This window comes from Lepisma saccharinum, chromosome 6, assembly GCF_977018435.1.
Source record: "Lepisma saccharinum chromosome 6, izLepSacc3.1, whole genome shotgun sequence".
NCBI classification, from domain to species: Eukaryota; Metazoa; Arthropoda; class Insecta; order Zygentoma; family Lepismatidae; genus Lepisma; species Lepisma saccharinum.
In genome coordinates this window covers 36,331,488-36,348,408 of record NC_139234.1, presented here as the reverse complement: position 1 = coordinate 36,348,408, position 16,921 = coordinate 36,331,488, and the positions used below count along the sequence as shown (strand labels likewise).

The following is a 16,921-nucleotide window of genomic DNA, read 5'->3' as shown; positions in this document are numbered from 1 at the left end:
AAATAGCGACGATGAAGATGAGTGATGCTATGATGAAATTGATGAAGGGACACTTACCAAGGATACCCACGCCCAAGTCGAGATTCTAACCAGGGACCCATGGCATCGTAGCGCGCTGTGCTAACCACTCCTCCATGGAGTGGACATTATACCATATTTTGTGTGCTCAATTGGGATTAATCAATGGAATGAATAGGCATATTATATGATTAATAAATTCATATCATAATACCACGTCATATTATTCGGCACGAAGTAACATCAGAGACATTCAATCTTGCATTTTTGCCTTTCAACTTATTCTTTGAATTCAGGTTAATCACAACAATAAGATAAGTTATGAAGCTAATGATAGTGAATGTGGGATATTATTACGAATTACCTGACAGAAACAACATTAAGCAGGCTCGGTGGTCAAGCTCATTAAGTGATTGACATTCGATATCGTCGCCAAAGTTCCCGGGTTTGAGTACCGTCCTTGTCGGGGGTGTTTGACTATTTCGTCATCAATTTCATGTAATGGTCACTCGTCCTTATCGTCGCGATCATCGAACAGGGAATAAAAATTATAAAAATAAATACGATGGTTTTTGAGTTGGTGTTTTTTAAGTCCACTTTATGCACAGCAAGGCTAATCGGGACTGGACCTTCAGTTTCAAGTGGGATCCGAACCACTTGTGCCTCCACCAGGTATCGAACCTGGGACCCCTTGATTACAAGGCGACGACGCTACCACTGCGCCATCGGGGAGGCCCTAATAAATACGATGGAAGAATACTTATTTCATCTTCCACGAAATCTCCTACAAAACCGGAATATATGAAATACATGTATATTCATTCACATACATTTTCGATTTCTATATTTAACTAATCGAGACCGAGAACGGGAGAGCAATTTTCAATTCGACAAACCGCGAGACGAAGAAACTGTCAAGTCTCGTTTCTTCTTGGCACCTCCGTAATCGAGTTGTTCTGTTTGTCATTGGCTTTGTATTGGCAATTATTGTCATTATTCTTCCCCTGCAGGTAAACCATAACGATGAATTATGATGAAATGAAGCAGATAAAAGGGCAAGAACAAGAAAGTCATGCCTGTTCGGGACTCCAACCCAGAACCTTATGTAACGAGATTTGAAATTCTGGAGAAGGCGTCCGTGTTTCGCTTTGTTTTCTCTTTCCTCTACTTCTCTTATATTATCATACATGTATAATAAAAATGGATCTGATACGATATGTTGCGATTCATAATTGTGCTGGTTAGATGCTACAGATGTGAACTCCAACCTGCAATATATTATTCCCTTTTGTTTCGTATCTGGTTGAACATGACATTTTCTTACACTGCGACAATTTCTTTCTTAGTTTTGGTTTGGTGCACAGATATGCTAATCTGGACTCGACCTTCAGTTTAAAGTGGGATACTAACCACTATGTGCATCCACCGTGTATCAAACCCGGGATCCACTGATTACAAGGCGACGACGTTATCACTACGCCATCGAGGAGGCTCCATGACAAAATTTTATTCACTCGATCTCTACCATAATTTATTTCAGCATTTACATTTTCGTTTTCTTCTTCTTTTTTCCTTTTGTTAACTACTCTTATACAACTCTTTTTGCGTCTTCGAATTTCTTCTTCTTTCAGGAAAAAATAAGACATGCAGGCTGTATAAAAATCCCCCGTTCAAATAGATAAAACGTTCACTCTCGAGAACTAATTTACATGTTTATCACTAACGTAACCATTTGGAAGGAAACTATTGAAATGTTAACTGATATAACTGCAGATGAAACAATACTTACAGCCACTAACGAAATATCTATTCTTGTGTAGCCTCACAGACAACAAGTATATGGTGAGTCATTCACTCTTGCTGACTACGGGCGAAGGTCACTGAACTAAAGGGTGGTGGCAAGCAAGCAGGCTTCTGCTCTACCAAAGACGAGGTCACGTGTTCCAGTTATCAATGACGTACGAAATAAGGAGGAACACAGCTATCTGACGTATGTTTTGGTCCCGTCATTGCACGTAGAACACTTTATCGTCGTGGCCTTGAAGTTCACTCAGGGCACTCCTACGTAAAGGCTTCTCAGCTAGAAGGATATCTTCCCCATTGAGTGGAGGAAAAGTGGGTGCGTATAGAGGTCCTTCAACTTTCGTATTCTTTTTCATTTCAGAACCCGTGCTGTATCGTCGACTTAATTCAATCTATCCGATGTAGGTTTTAGGTTCTGTTTCTGTTCGGTTATTTCACGTTGTCTTCCTGCTTATGTTATTCGCGACGAAGGTTCTGGATTCGATAATCTGGACAATAACGGGATTGTGTTGGTTGCTTGATATGGTGTCTTAAGTCCACTTTATGTCCTGTTAGGCTAATCGTGAATGGACCTACAGTTTAAAGGGGGATCCGAACCACTATGTTCCTCCACCGAGTATCGAACCCGGGATCCCTTAATTACAAGGCGCCCACGATCCCACTGCGCCATCGGGGATTGTGTTCGAAACGAATGAATCAAATTTGAGTGATATGATATGCAACCATTGGAAGACTATTGAAAGAAAAGCTATGGGAACCTGCCAGTTTTTCTACTGCAGACAGGAAACCATAAACATGGAAGAGAAGCTTATATTCTATGAAACCTGACGCTATGTGCTCGAATACTGGCTAAATATAATCCATAGAGGCATAGCAACGTTAAACAACCTCTTATATGATACATATAGGTTTAAAAAGGTCGAAATAGAAAGATTGTGTGCGCCTCACTGATGGCGTAGTGGTAAGGCCTTGTAATCAAGGGGTCTGGGGTACGATACCAGGTGATCGCACATAGTGGTTCGGATCCCACTTTAAACTGTATGCACTTCAGATTAGTCTATCTGTGCCGGTGACTCAGTCGGTAACGCGTCTGACTACCATGCTATAGGCCCCGGGTACGATTCCCGGCCGGTTCAAGCCCGGGAACTTTTCTAACGTTGGAAGCGGCCCCAGCGCCCACCCAGCGTCGAATGACATGGGTACCTGGGGGAAACCCTGGGGGTAAAGGCGGTCAGGGGCATGATACTGATCGCGTCACCCCCACTCACGAACGAATCAAGAAAGTGTGGGGCGGCGTGATGCTGATTACATCACCCCCACTCACGAACGAATCAAGAAAGTGTGGGGCGTTACCCCCACACCCCCTATACGCCTTCATGCCGTAGCGCCAAGCACAGGTGAGAACTTTACCTTTCTTTTTTGCATAAAGTGGACTTACAACAAAATTTAAACTTGCGATAAAGATTATGATAAGGTATTAAAGAATTGGGTCTAACACATTTTTTTATTGTTTACCAATGACATTATTAACCAATATTCTTAATTTCAGTTTCAAGATGAAATCGGCTACGAAATAAATGGAGTGGGTTCATATTTCTGTTACGAAATTCCACTTTTGTAGTAGACCTGTGCCACACTAAGTTGTGACAATAAACAAATCTGAGACACTTTCAAAGTATTAAATTGCTATCTACGTATTTGGGAAAAATCTTTCAATATAATACTTTTCTTGGATGCGTCAAATCATAGTATTTAATTCCTGTTTTAGCAGCTTTAAGAAACCTGATTTTTTGGGGGGGGGGTTACAAATGCCCTTTCTGCTCCCGTCAAGTTACGCCTATGACAAACAGGAATTCAAAGTAAAAGAGTGTCCCGACTAAATCGGGAGACACGTCTGATAGATTTACAATTGGGAAAATCATAATTAAGCGTGTAGTTGAAAACAACCTATTTTCATATATTGCATGCAGCTCTACTTTTCTGCAATGTGGATCAAGAACTGGGGACGTGGAGAAGCACAACACTCCACGTAACCAATAGTCACGTGACCCTCTTTGCTTTCCTGTCATGTTGACCTTCGTGTGGAACACATTTCTCGGTGTTAAGACAGGCAAAATCACCCGATCATCGAAGGGTGCAATATGTGTTGCCTACCCTCCTGCATTACTTGCTATTAAAGCCTTATGGGGAAGAACTTTTTTCCATGACTGTACGTCATTTTTGGATACATGAAAAGAGCAAGACAAAGCTTTGAAATGACATGCAATGGTCAATTTCTAAAATCGGAAGGTACAAAGGCTAAATATTTATCAGCACCTCGTCGTATTCTCCTGCAATTCAAGACCAATTTTGTTTTGTGAAATCAACACGGTGGTAAATGAACGCACAAAGTTATTTTAAGCATTGTGTAGTGAATAATCATATGACAAAAATGTCGTGAAGTATAACTAATTTCTTACATTTTACAGTCATATAGAGATAAGTGAATTACTAGTACTTGATAAAATATTTGAACACTTGGAAACACACAAAAAGTCATTAATTTGTCACTGTAAATTACTAAATATCCTAATATGTACAAGGTCTAATTACGAAGTTCTGAACTTCTGTACTGTAAATTAAATATAAATACTTATTAAAGCTGAAGTTGTGTAGTTGTGTGCAAAGTACACACCACATACCTCGTTTTTATTCGATGAATATACCGTTTGAATTACTTAACTTGTAATACTTCAAGTTTACATTTATTTCTTCGGTGTCTTAACATGTGGCACATCTTTTTACGTTTTAGAACAACAAATTATTCGAGGGATGTATACAAAGTTTGAATATTTTTTTATTTTATCAATAATTTTGATTAGATTGTGTAAATGTAGTCAGAATAAAATAATCGATTTTACACAGAAAATAACATTTGTATAATCTGATATATTATATTTGAGTTTTGTAAATATGCATATTGTGTATTATTGTAAATGAATTTGGTTGCTTATTAAGAGCTTATATCCTCAATATATTAGATTAGAAAAAAACAAAGTTATGTGAATAGTCACTACATATTGCACGTGATTGTAGTTGATTCAATAATCACTATAAAAATGTAAATTGCAGAAACTAATTCTACGCAAATACATAAATTCGATAGTGTAAAGCATTAGAAGTACACACACAAAGAGAAAGCTGTATATCAGAAAGTGTTAACATTGCATCTAATATAGTGCAATAATATTCTTTATTATATAGCACACACCTTTTATAGCCTCGATTGTATAGATTGGTCATCAGAACCTGAAAATTGACAAACATCAAGTTAATATATGGATCTTTCCAGTAAAACAGTAGGAGTATTATGATTATGTCAACAGGAACATTTGTTGGAAGTTATCTATCGAAAGACTGAAACCTTTCTGAAATAGTTTCTTAGATTTGTAACTTCATAAGTTTTGTGCTGACAAAAATATCCTAATTCTTACTTTCCCTACGGAAGACTGAAAAGATTCACGGTGGAGGTCAAAAACATACAACAATAAAGATTTTGGTAACACTAAACAATTAAGACTGGAGACACACGAACATGCAACAATAAGAAAACAAACTGTGCAAGAGCAAAGCGATAGTGTGTAGCCAGTAGAAATCTCCTTACTTTGGGGCTATATCAGAACCCTGCTGCATCAACGAACCAATGGTAAACCAAAGGCTGTTCATCATACTGAACTGGTTTTCCAGAACGTCCGGCTCGTCGTTACAGGGATGCGGATTGTCCCACTCGTAGGGACTGAACCTGAAAACAAAGCCTGAATCCAGAGATGAGAACACTCAGAGAGGGTTTTAATGACAGGGAACCCGAGCTGCACCCTGACTAGCAACATTGATACACACAAGATCCGTGCTGCACCCTGGCGAGCAACATTGCTTCACACAAGATCCGTGCTGCACCCTGGCGAGCAACATTGCTTCACACAAGATCCGTGCTGCACCCTGGCGAGCAACATTGCTTCACACAAGATCCGTGCTGCACCCTGGCGAGCAACATTGCTTCAAACAAGATCCGTGCTGCACCTTGGTGAGCAACATTGCTTCACACAAGATCCGTGCAAGTCGAGTTCCCTGCCGTTAACTTTTGTTGGGCTATGGACACTGCATTGGGGGAGCTTACTTTGGCAGAAAGTCACAGCCCTGCTGCATTAAAGATCCAATGGCGAACCACATACAATTCAATAGAGTGAACTGGTTCTCCAAATGATCTGGATCGGGGTTGCACGGATGAGGATTTTGCCATTCATAAGGAGTAAATCTGAAACAGTAAGAAGTCAACACTTTGCATATTGTTTCAGAAAAAGTAATGCAACACTCCTTTCAAACGCTGTAAAATAGTATATGTTTACCATAGCATTATTATGAAAATAATATAATGCGTTATATAAATTAATAAAAATAATTTTTCGATTATAAAACTCTATAGATTACAATTAGACACAATTTTGAACTTAATTATGCACTTAAATCTTAATCATACATTTTTGGAAAAAAAAATCATTTACAGAAAATTGTTTTATGTATGTAATATTTAACCCATGTTAAGAAATCATACTTCAAGCATTATTTACAAAGTAAAAAAAGTAAAGTTCTCCCCTGTGCTTTGCACCACGCCATGAAGGCGTATAGGGGGTGTGGAGTTAGGGCCTCATCATGGCCGGAGGTGGGGGTGATGTGTGTCTCGCATGGTAGTCAGACGCCCTAACGACTGAGCTACCACGGCTACTCGAATTATTTGTGCACAGTGTAATAAATACTAACTCATATATTTCAACTACTATAAAAAACAACCGTTAAAGTAACTAAGAAAAATACAAGAAAAGTCACTTCCTTGTGACAGTTTCCCCTGAGGAAGTAAATTCCCGAGATAATTGCTTGCTATTCTTACATAATTGTTAATACAAACTACTAAAGAACTGCTAAAACTAGAACCTGCTAAAGCTATAGACTTGTAATTAAGAGATCCCGGATTCGATTCCCGGTTGAGGGACACTGTGCAATGATTCGAATTCAACTTTAAATTGAAGCATTGATCATCTTATCTGGTGACAAAATAGATCTAAGACAAACACTTGGAATAGTCTTGATTTGTGTATGTGTTATACTGTGCATTGCTGCTCTCAGATAATTATTTGATTTGCTTTTTTTTTTACTTCGCTTTTCTACTTCTACTTCTACTTTTGGATAATCGCGAAGATGATAATGAGTGATGATGGTATTGTTAATTGTGAATGTCCATTCATAAATTTCATATTACCACTTCTTATCTTCACGATCAGCAAAAGTGGCAAAAAAGCGACGTTAAATAACAAGAATCAAATAAAAATCAAAGTATATTATATTGAGAGCATCTCTTGAAAAGTAGCTACTTAAAAACAGGAAACTACGGCTATGATTCTGTTATTTCTCTGATTAACACAACAAAAATTGCATTATATAACTGACTGTGATACCAGTCTGCAATAGAAGTTCACTTAAACATAAATATATTATAATGAAATTTTGTAATAACGCTGCAACAAATATGAGGGATATAAATTATTAATACTTTTTTGTATTATATGGCAATATTAGTTTTCGGGTGGTTTTTGTTGAAGAAAAACTTCATCGTCTGTATTTTTCTGCAGCAGGTTTTTCTCGCGAAACTGTCAGTCGGTGCCAATGTTTTCTGTCTGCAAATTAAAACAAAAAATAAGCTCTTATTAATTTCATATCTCCGACAGCCTGACGTTGGAAAAATTCACCTTGTTAAGAGAGAGCACGTTTTTTATTAACCGTTAAATATATGTCATTATTATATTTTGCAAGAGAGAAGTTTGAGGAACAAATTACCAATTTTTGGTCTGCTTCATCTCATTTTTCTTTTTACTTCTCTGAAATATATTTTTTTAAGCTCATATTTTCTAGTTTGTGCATTCTGTGTTTCTATTAGTTTTATCCTTGCTGTCCTAACCAAAGCCAATCAAATTTTAAACAATAAAGAGTTTCGAACAATTCTTAATGTAACATGAACAAATTGTTACAAATTGTTAATTCAGATGATGGATGGATGAAAATTTATATAGAGAAATAAACATTTGCGTAAATGTCTCTCTTTGTGTAGTCTGAATATAGGATTACTAACCCTAAATATGCCAATTCCTGGAAATTCATGTCCTAGACCATATTTGAATATTTCGGTTATATACGATTCAAAACTTTTGTCGAAGGAAAACTGGCCTGGTGGCAAATCTCTTTCATCAATGAAACTTTAGCACATTTCGTTTGATTTCCACGTTTGAAGTTACACTATGCAGAAATATATTACATTGTTGTAAGTAATATACGTAAAGCTTTCCTGATAGAATGCATGAGGAAAGGACAAAAAATTGTAAACTATCAATTTTAATAGAGAATTTTTTAAATGTGGTTTTATTCTCACATAAATCTATCTACGTAGATCATCAAAAGTTTGTGGAAACTATTTTCAATTTAAGCAGATATTATTTTAGACTATTTTAATTTAGATTAAATAGTCAACAGCTTGTTAGCTTACTTGTACTACAAAAAATTGAAATAATGTATGTCATTCAGCCAGTGTTTACAGAGTAAACCATGATAAAAACATAAATAAAATTTTAGGATATTAAGCTACAAGGATATATTTTCGGTTAAATATTTTCATATTAAAAATATTTCTTTTCAAAGAAGTAAATGATTGTTGTGAAAAGGTCCAATTGAAAATGTTTTATCTTAATATCAACTTTGTTGTAGTTACTATAGTTACGTCTATTTTATTCCAGATTTGCCTGGAGCGATTTGCGAAATCTCTGGAACTTTGATGTTGCTACAAACGATATCTTCTTCAGAACATACCTGGCTAAAATGAAGAGCAGTACGGAGACTCCAAGGTAAGCTGTAGCCATGTAGATCCACACGTCTAGAGAAAGTGGAGACAGGAAGGAGAAGAGATTTGGAGGTTGCTTGATGGGCTTCCGGTAGAGAACGCTGATGCCTGAAATGCACATAATAACCAGATTTGTTTTTTATAAATATGAAACTAATGTACAGTCACCGGCAATAAAAATGAACACATAGACCCTGAAATCGTCGCTGTAAGGCGTTATTATCTACTTATCGCCTTAGAGTTAGGCAACACACATAACGCCTTACAGCGACGATTTCAGTTCTAGGTGTTCATTTCTATTGCCGGTGACTGTACATATTTTCAATGGCAATTAAAGTCTGAGAAGTAGATCGTAAATTTTGTAACTTGTAGAGTACTCGTGCACAAAATGTTTTTTCTGCCTTTTCTCAGAGAAGTAACACAAATTGTTAAGCATAATCAAAATTTTTGATCCTCAATGCATGCAGTTTGCATCAAATAGATGAATATTGTGCCGATCTAATGATTATGTACACTAGAGTGCTGCAATGAGAGAATTTCGCTCTAGCGCCAAATAGTTCGTACGGACGACGCTAGATAGCGTACGGGATTGAGAGCTTCTTCGCTCGAGCGTAGCATGCTCGAGGGTGGGAGACTCAAACGAGTGCGAGTAGTACTCTGATGTACACCCAACAGCATAAGTTAATAGTAGGCGTATTCTTCATAATCTATATTCACTCACATTGAATCTTCCAATCTGAAGGACATAGATTGGCATGAAATTATTAATCTGTAGACCACATCATCTGCTTCAACATTAACAGAATTTCATATTCTCAGAACAGTGCGGGATGTAGAATAAAAAAGAAAGAAAATAGCAATAGACAGTTTTCCTATTTTTATATTTGCGGTTGACTGCACATAATACATTAATGTATGTCAATAATAGAGTAGAAAGTGATAAATTTGGTATTAGAGAGCAGGCGCACCTATTATTACTTGGTGAAGTATAAAAATACAACACTGATTTCAGTTCAGTACTTCCATATACAATAAGAATATATATATATATATACAGTGTGACTGTCTTCTACATTCACAAATAACCAATATTTACTTTATTTCGATTGCGTACAAGTTTATAAAATTAACAGGGAACTATTGAGATTAAGAACGCTGTATCATTGTCGATATTTGTTTTAAGTTGTTGATTCCGATTCGTTTTTGTTATATATGTAAGAAGATTGAATTAAAAATGTCTTGTGTTAAAAATCGAAAAATGAGTTTATATCAAATGTTATAAAGTGAAATAATATTTTGGAAGTTGAGTTGTGTTGCTTAATTCTTGCAATGTAAGTATAGTAACATTATAAAACCCAGTTGAGCGCTGAGGACTTGCAATTTAATTCTAAAATTGTGTTAGTCTGCTCATCCTTCGCGTACAAAATATATTCAGTGTGAAGTATCGTTGCAAGAAATTGGTGGCCAGTAAGGGGAAATTTGGTTACACTGAAGAATTATAAATTTTAGACTTATTAGTGTCCCTTCCTTTGTGTACTTCATATTTTCGTTCTGTTGCCGTGAATACAAATTAGTGCAATGACAACGAAGAATGTTCCTATCGTGCCATTACCTACGGGTACCTCAGATTTTAATGCTCAATTATTGGTCATGTTTCGGGAATTGAAGGAATCGAATGACAGCGTAAGGCAAAAGTTGTCTGAGCTTGAAAAATCTCAGAAAGAGCAGTTTTCATCTCAGAAAGAGCAGTTGTCATCTCAGAAAGAGCAGTTGTCAGAGCTTGAGAAATATCAGAAAGAGCAGTTTGCAGAACTTGAAGACAGAACGGTGAAGTGTATGGAAAATATGAACAACACTGTTAGGGAGTTGGGCAACTCACTCCAAATGGAGATTGGGGAAGTTGCTGAAGCTTGCAAAACAGCAAATGATCAAATAAAGGGACACGTTAAAGTGTTGGATGAAAATTTCCAACAGTTGAATATATCTGGTGAAGCGAATACCAACAGCATTCGTAAGTTAGAAGATAGTGTTGCTGGATTGGGTTTGCAGGTAAACGAGCAGTGGAATGTTATCAGCCAGATTAGGGAAAATAATAATGAAGGTTTAATTCAACGTGTTGAGATCTGTGAAGCACGATTAAGTGATGTAACAGCTAAACAGCTGATGACTAATGCTTCAACAATCCATAGAGCTGCTGGGAACAATGGCAACATTACTGAAATTTCACGTAATCCAGAGCATCCTGTATCTTGATCCTTGTCATCTTCCAGTGCTTCAGAAGATGAATCTTTTCCATTGCATATGTCAGGAAAACGTAAATCTACAGGAAATCCTAAATCTAATTTGTCAGCTCCTACTTCACCAGTTAATTCTCGATTAAAGAAGCCTCATAAAACTTCACATGTTAGTTACGTTGATTCAGCAAATAATGCTTCACAATCTAGCAATATAGACTCTGATATGTCTGAAGTAAACAAAACTAGATATAATTCGCAAGCAACTTCGGGTAAACGATTTAAACCTAATTATAACACGAAGCAACATAGGCACGCTACTATCATTGATTCTGATACAAATAAACCATCTACTTCTAAGGAACAACCACGAAAGTATCTACGGTTGAATGACTTGAATATGTTGCCTAAATTTTCTGGAAATCCAGAGAAATCTAGCCCAAGGAAGTTTATTAAAACCTTAACTTCACATTTGGATTTGCTTCAGATTCCAAACGTTCAGAGATTGGAATGTATTCGGAATTGTTTTCAAGGGCCAGCCGAGGGATGGTACAATACGCACGTGGATTCCTTTATGACATATAAACATTTTGTACATGAGTTTCTGAACCAGTACACTTCATACTCATTGACGCAGGCTCAGTTGTCCGAATTGAGGAACAGAAAGTATGATCAAAATAGCGGTATGAGCATGGAGGCGTTTGCCACTCGTACTTATTCAACATATTACAATTTGGTAGAGCGTCCTAAAGATGCAGAAGTCATAGACATTTTGATTAATCAGTTTCCATCGATTACGGCTCAGACGATATTAGGTGCTGGCCTAACGAAGGTTGACGACGTTATTAATTTATTGAAGAGACTGGATTTGATAAAGACCAGATCTGGTAAGAAGTGTGATTTGCCTAGTGATTTTGAAGTGAGAACATCCAGGTTTACTAAGGATTCAAATGCGTCAGATTTCAGAGATAAACAAAGGTACAAAGTTCAATTGTAACGAAGTTAATTGAAGTTAATTGAATTTAATAATTGTATTGTTCTATTTAAGCATAAATTTATCTCATTGTGATAGTAGAATGATATGTGGAAGTCAGTCATTATAGTTGTGAAATGTGCTACTTTGAGGAGAACGTTTATTAGTAAACATGTCGCATATTGTTGTATGTCTAAATATTATGCAAGGATCAGGCATGTTTTAACCAAATGTCTTGTATATATATAGGGATCAAATAATGATAATCTGAGGCAAGTTGTTTATTGCATGAGTAATGTTTCAATAATCAATGTACTGAAGAGTTTTGTAATGACTCAGTATTTTGTATATTATTTATATTAATTAGTTTAGCCAACAAGGAGAGTGGGTTCTGCAAGGCTACTACTAAGTATTGTTTCACGTGCGTGTGAATTATATGCGCCTCATAATTTGACCCATAATTTCTATGTCTTGAGAAAACTCCTTGTGATCTGCACACTTTAGATAACATACAGGGTGATCATAAAATGTTTGATCCCTCGAGTAGTTTTCTATACAGAGTGGGGGACTATGTGACTGTCTTCTACATTCACAAATAACCAATATTTACTTTATTTCGATTGCGTACAAGTTTATAAAATTAACAGGGAACTATTGAGATTAAGAACGCTGTATCATTGTCGATATTTGTTTTAAGTTGTTGATTCCGATTCGTTTTTGTTATATATGTAAGAAGATTGAATTAAAAATGTCTTGTGTTAAAAATCGAAAAATGAGTTTATATCAAATGTTATAAAGTGAAATAATATTTTGGAAGTTGAGTTGTGTTGCTTAATTCTTGCAATGTAAGTATAGTAACATTATGAAACCCAGTTGAGCGCTGAGGACTTGCAATTTAATTCTAAAATTGTGTTAGTCTGCTCATCCTTCGCGTACAAAATATATTCAGTGTGAAGTATCGTTGCAACAGGGTGTCGAAAAACAACTTCAACAACGCTTGGGTGCTGGTAGATACCATAAAAAACTAGTAACTTTTTCTTATAAACTTTATCTCGAAAGCGCTTAGTTTCGGCGCTTTAAGCGCTTAAAATCTATTCTGTATGTATGCAACCCAAAACAGCACACGACCCCTCTGACATAACTTCCAGGGGCGCGCGTCAGGGTTGCCACTAGCGTCTCTTTGCAGTCATACCTGAGCAAAATACAAAAGAATAATGATACTTGTGGTGTTGTAAGAAGTATTTACAGTAGTTACAAACTTATCAAGACGAAGAATTTCCAATAAGTGAGGACTGAAATTCAAGAACGCTCATTATAAAAAGTATCCATGATGTTTCAACTGTTATACAATATGAACCAAGAGAGACTTGCGACAGATGTTGATGAAATCGACGAACGAGCACGTTATCATTTGCTCGTTCGTCGATTTCATCAACATCTGTCGCAAGTCTCTCTTATGATATCTACCAGCACCCAAGCGTTGTTGAAGTTGTTTTGCGACACCCTGTATATAATTGGATGCTTAATTGTCTTTGAGTTACCCCTTTATTTACATTTAAGTAAGAAACTTTAATTCATCTTTATTGTATTGTGAAATTACGTCCTGAAAGAGAAAACATGACACTAAAGTGTCTCATTACCTCAGGCCTCCATCCACATACCTAGATTCATGAAGGGCATTGTGAAGTCCACCGCCTGTTCCCTGTCGTAGGTGATGGTGAGGTCAGCAATAGCAAGATCTGCCTTCTGTAATAGTGGACAGAAATTTAAATTACTTCAAATTTAGTTAGATCTTCTCACTGTCCATAATGTTCAATAAGTAGCTATCAAAATCTTAGTATTGTTAGATACATTTATAACAAATATTTACAAATCAGAATTTTAAATTATATCTACGCACAAAGTTTAGGCAAATAACTCCTATGTAATTTAATATTTATTTTATTCACTAACAGTAATGAGTTATTTTTCTCAATATATATGCTTCTGTACAGTGGCGACGATTAGGGGCCGTGAAAGGGCAGTTGCCCCCGCATGTTTTTGCTTCACTCCATGGCCTCTTATACTAAGCCTCGTCTTCGAAGAGGAAGTAAAATGCCCTTACCCCCCAGTTTTGGCACGCAATCGCCGCCACTGCTTCAGTATAAATTTATGTCCGTGTGATAGTCTTTCGAGCCGGCCACCTTGAAGTGCACAGCCTAAGGGGTTCAAAAGCCTCAAGTCCTATGTTCGAACCCTGTTTAAGACATGGATGTATCGTGGTGTTTATTTCACAGTTAATTATATAAGTGCATCATCCATCTTCATCATCATCATTAAGCCCAATATGTGGAAACATCATTAAGCCCAATATGTGGAAACTCGACGTAAAATAACCAAAATAGAGGAAATAGCATTTCTGGAGCGTTTATCGATTTAATTGGGTTTTGATAACAAATTTATGGCTACAACAGTTTATCACATTTTACATGTTCATTTGTAAGGGATGAAATAATATTTACGTTGTAATATTTGCAATTAAAAGCTTACGCAATGCAAGACTTATAACTGCATGTAATGAAGCCTTGTTCTCGTTACATGGACTACATCAGTAGCTCCAACAGCGTGTAATTTGCCTCAATGCTTGTTGTGTAGAACAGAGTGAATTTGCCCGGCTTGTTTCCTCTAATCTGGCACCGGCGAATTACGACAGCGCAGTTAGAGGTAATTAACTGGGCTGTGGGGCAGATGGACGCGTGTGTGTACCACGTACTCATGGGAACGGAAGTGCAGGGCAGATTAACTGCGACGCTCATGTTTACGTCATCTCCCCGATTCTGCAGAAATTGTTATTAACATTAGTTTCTGTTAATTAAGTTTTGATGGGAGATTAAAGCTCCTGCTTGGATAAATGGTTAACGTTATCGTGTTCGGACCGAGCGGTCCAGGGTTCGACCACCAGGTGGGATATTCGTAATTTCGATGTACAGTCACCGGCAATAATAATGGGACGCCTAGATCCTGGAATACTCACTTCCCTGTAAGGCGTTATGCGTGTTGCCTAACTCTACGGCGATAGGTGGATTCTAGTGTTGTCTCCAACGCCCATCTTAGTGGGCGGAAAAACACATATAGCAAGGAATTCCAGAACAGATCTGAAGCATATGCCTTACAGTAAGGTTCGCAAACCTATGGTGTATCCGATACTCATTTGTTTCTCACGCGAGTAGCGTTCGGCTTCTCGAGACACGAAAGTAAACGATGTCAGCCGAACCCGTCGCCGATTCGTTCCTTTTCGACAGCGAGTAAATTGGCGGACAGTATAAGAGTCATAATTCCAGACCTGTCGAACTGGAAATGGTATACCACGGAAGACTATACTCTGTCCCGATATGCCTGGAGCAAGGCTGCGCATAGCGCCAGAGAAGGGGGGAAATCGAGTGGGCAGAGCGAAGCGGTACACGCTGCTTGGAAGAGTGGTATCTGCAGTCGCTTCTCCCCTCCACGCAATCCCATTCCCTCTCACTTGTTCATTGGTGGAACCGTCTCGCGTCACTACTTGCGCAGAGACTTGATTTCGTTCGTTTGCTCCAGAGAAATCCCGGACGGGGTGTATATTTTTTTTTGATGCGTTTGAGCGAAATAGGTTAAGTAGTTTCAAAATTTGCACATCGTTCGAAAATACACTACGAAATGTTGTAGTGCAGCATACATAATTCGTAATAATATTTACAGTGCACGAACCTTACATGTTTATAGATTATAGTTTATTATATAATATCCCCAAGAGTGGAAGTGCCGTACACCTAAAACTTGAAACGTCACAAAACCGATTAACCACCGTGTATAAATTGAACTTTTGTACAGATTTAATTATGACCAAGGAACGGATTTATATGTAAATACATATTTATGTATGGAGCTGGAATCAGTTATTTTTTGTACTTTGCGCATCATGGCATGTAGACTCGAAAAATTCAATTTTTATTTTCGAGATTTGTACATATATTAGGTTTTGACTCATATTTTACGTATTTTAGTTATTTTTACATATTTCCATATTTCAGAATATTTCTCAACATATACTCCATATTCGCGCAGTAACTACGTGTTCCCGTGTGACCGTAAGAGTTGGGCGAATTTCTTACGAATAACTGACAAAGTCCGAAGTGACGTTAAACAAACGAAATTTTACGACTTTTTTATATAGGGTGGGCCATTGGCTGGTTTCTTTTTAAAAGTGCGATACAGTAAACACCGTTTAATATTTTTCAAAGTTTGTTGTTTTATTGACAAGAGTACACCTTTCGATTAGTTATGGAATATAATTTCATTCAAATGGCTGCCGCGGCTCGCTTGGCAGTAGCCCATCCTGGCAACCCAATTTTGCAGGACATTATTGATGGTTTGTGGCTCTATTGCACGAATAGCATGATCAATATTGTGCTTAAGTGCCTGAATCGTTTCTGGATTGTCAGCATAACATCGATCTTTAACGGCACCCCACAAAAAAAAAAGTCCAACGGCGTCAAATCGCAGCTTCGCTGAGGCCAGGCAACATCACCAAACCGGCTGATTACACGCTCATTGAACTGAGTGCGCAAAAGAGCGATTGTTGGACGGCTTGTGTGGCACGTAGCGCCATCCTGCTGGAACTAAAGCTCGCCCACGTCTAAGTCAGCAATTGCTAGAAAAAAGAAATCGGTTATCATGCCTCTGTAGCGCTCTCCGTTGACCGTAACGTTGTTGCTATCGTCATCCTCGAAGAAAAAATGGGCCAATAATGCCGCCACTTCACAAACCACACCAAACAGTCACACGCGGAGGATGCAGTGGCCTCCCTACGACGACGTGTAGGTTTTCCGAGCCCCAAATACGGCAGTTTTGCTTGTTGACATAGCCGGAAATGCGCCTCATCGGAAAAGATTTTTTTTTTAGCAAAATCGACGTCACGTTCGAGCTGCTCTAAAGCCCACGCAGAGAAGCCATAAC

The 16,921-nt window shown here is 37.6% G+C and overlaps 1 protein-coding gene across 1 annotated transcript in view; it reads right to left on the bottom strand.

The window, feature by feature from the left end:
* KaiR1D (Kainate-type ionotropic glutamate receptor subunit 1D) overlaps positions 1 to 16,921 on the bottom strand; it is a 363,464-nt gene that overhangs the window by 19,009 nt on the left and 327,534 nt on the right. The window contains exons 12-14 of the mRNA XM_083123772.1: positions 13,612 to 13,696; positions 8,713 to 8,851; positions 5,465 to 5,602 (exon numbers count right to left, since the gene is read on the bottom strand). Of these exons, the coding sequence (XP_082979898.1) occupies positions 5,465 to 5,602; positions 8,713 to 8,851; positions 13,612 to 13,696 (362 nt within the window). The remainder of the gene's footprint in view (positions 1 to 5,464; positions 5,603 to 8,712; positions 8,852 to 13,611; positions 13,697 to 16,921) is intronic.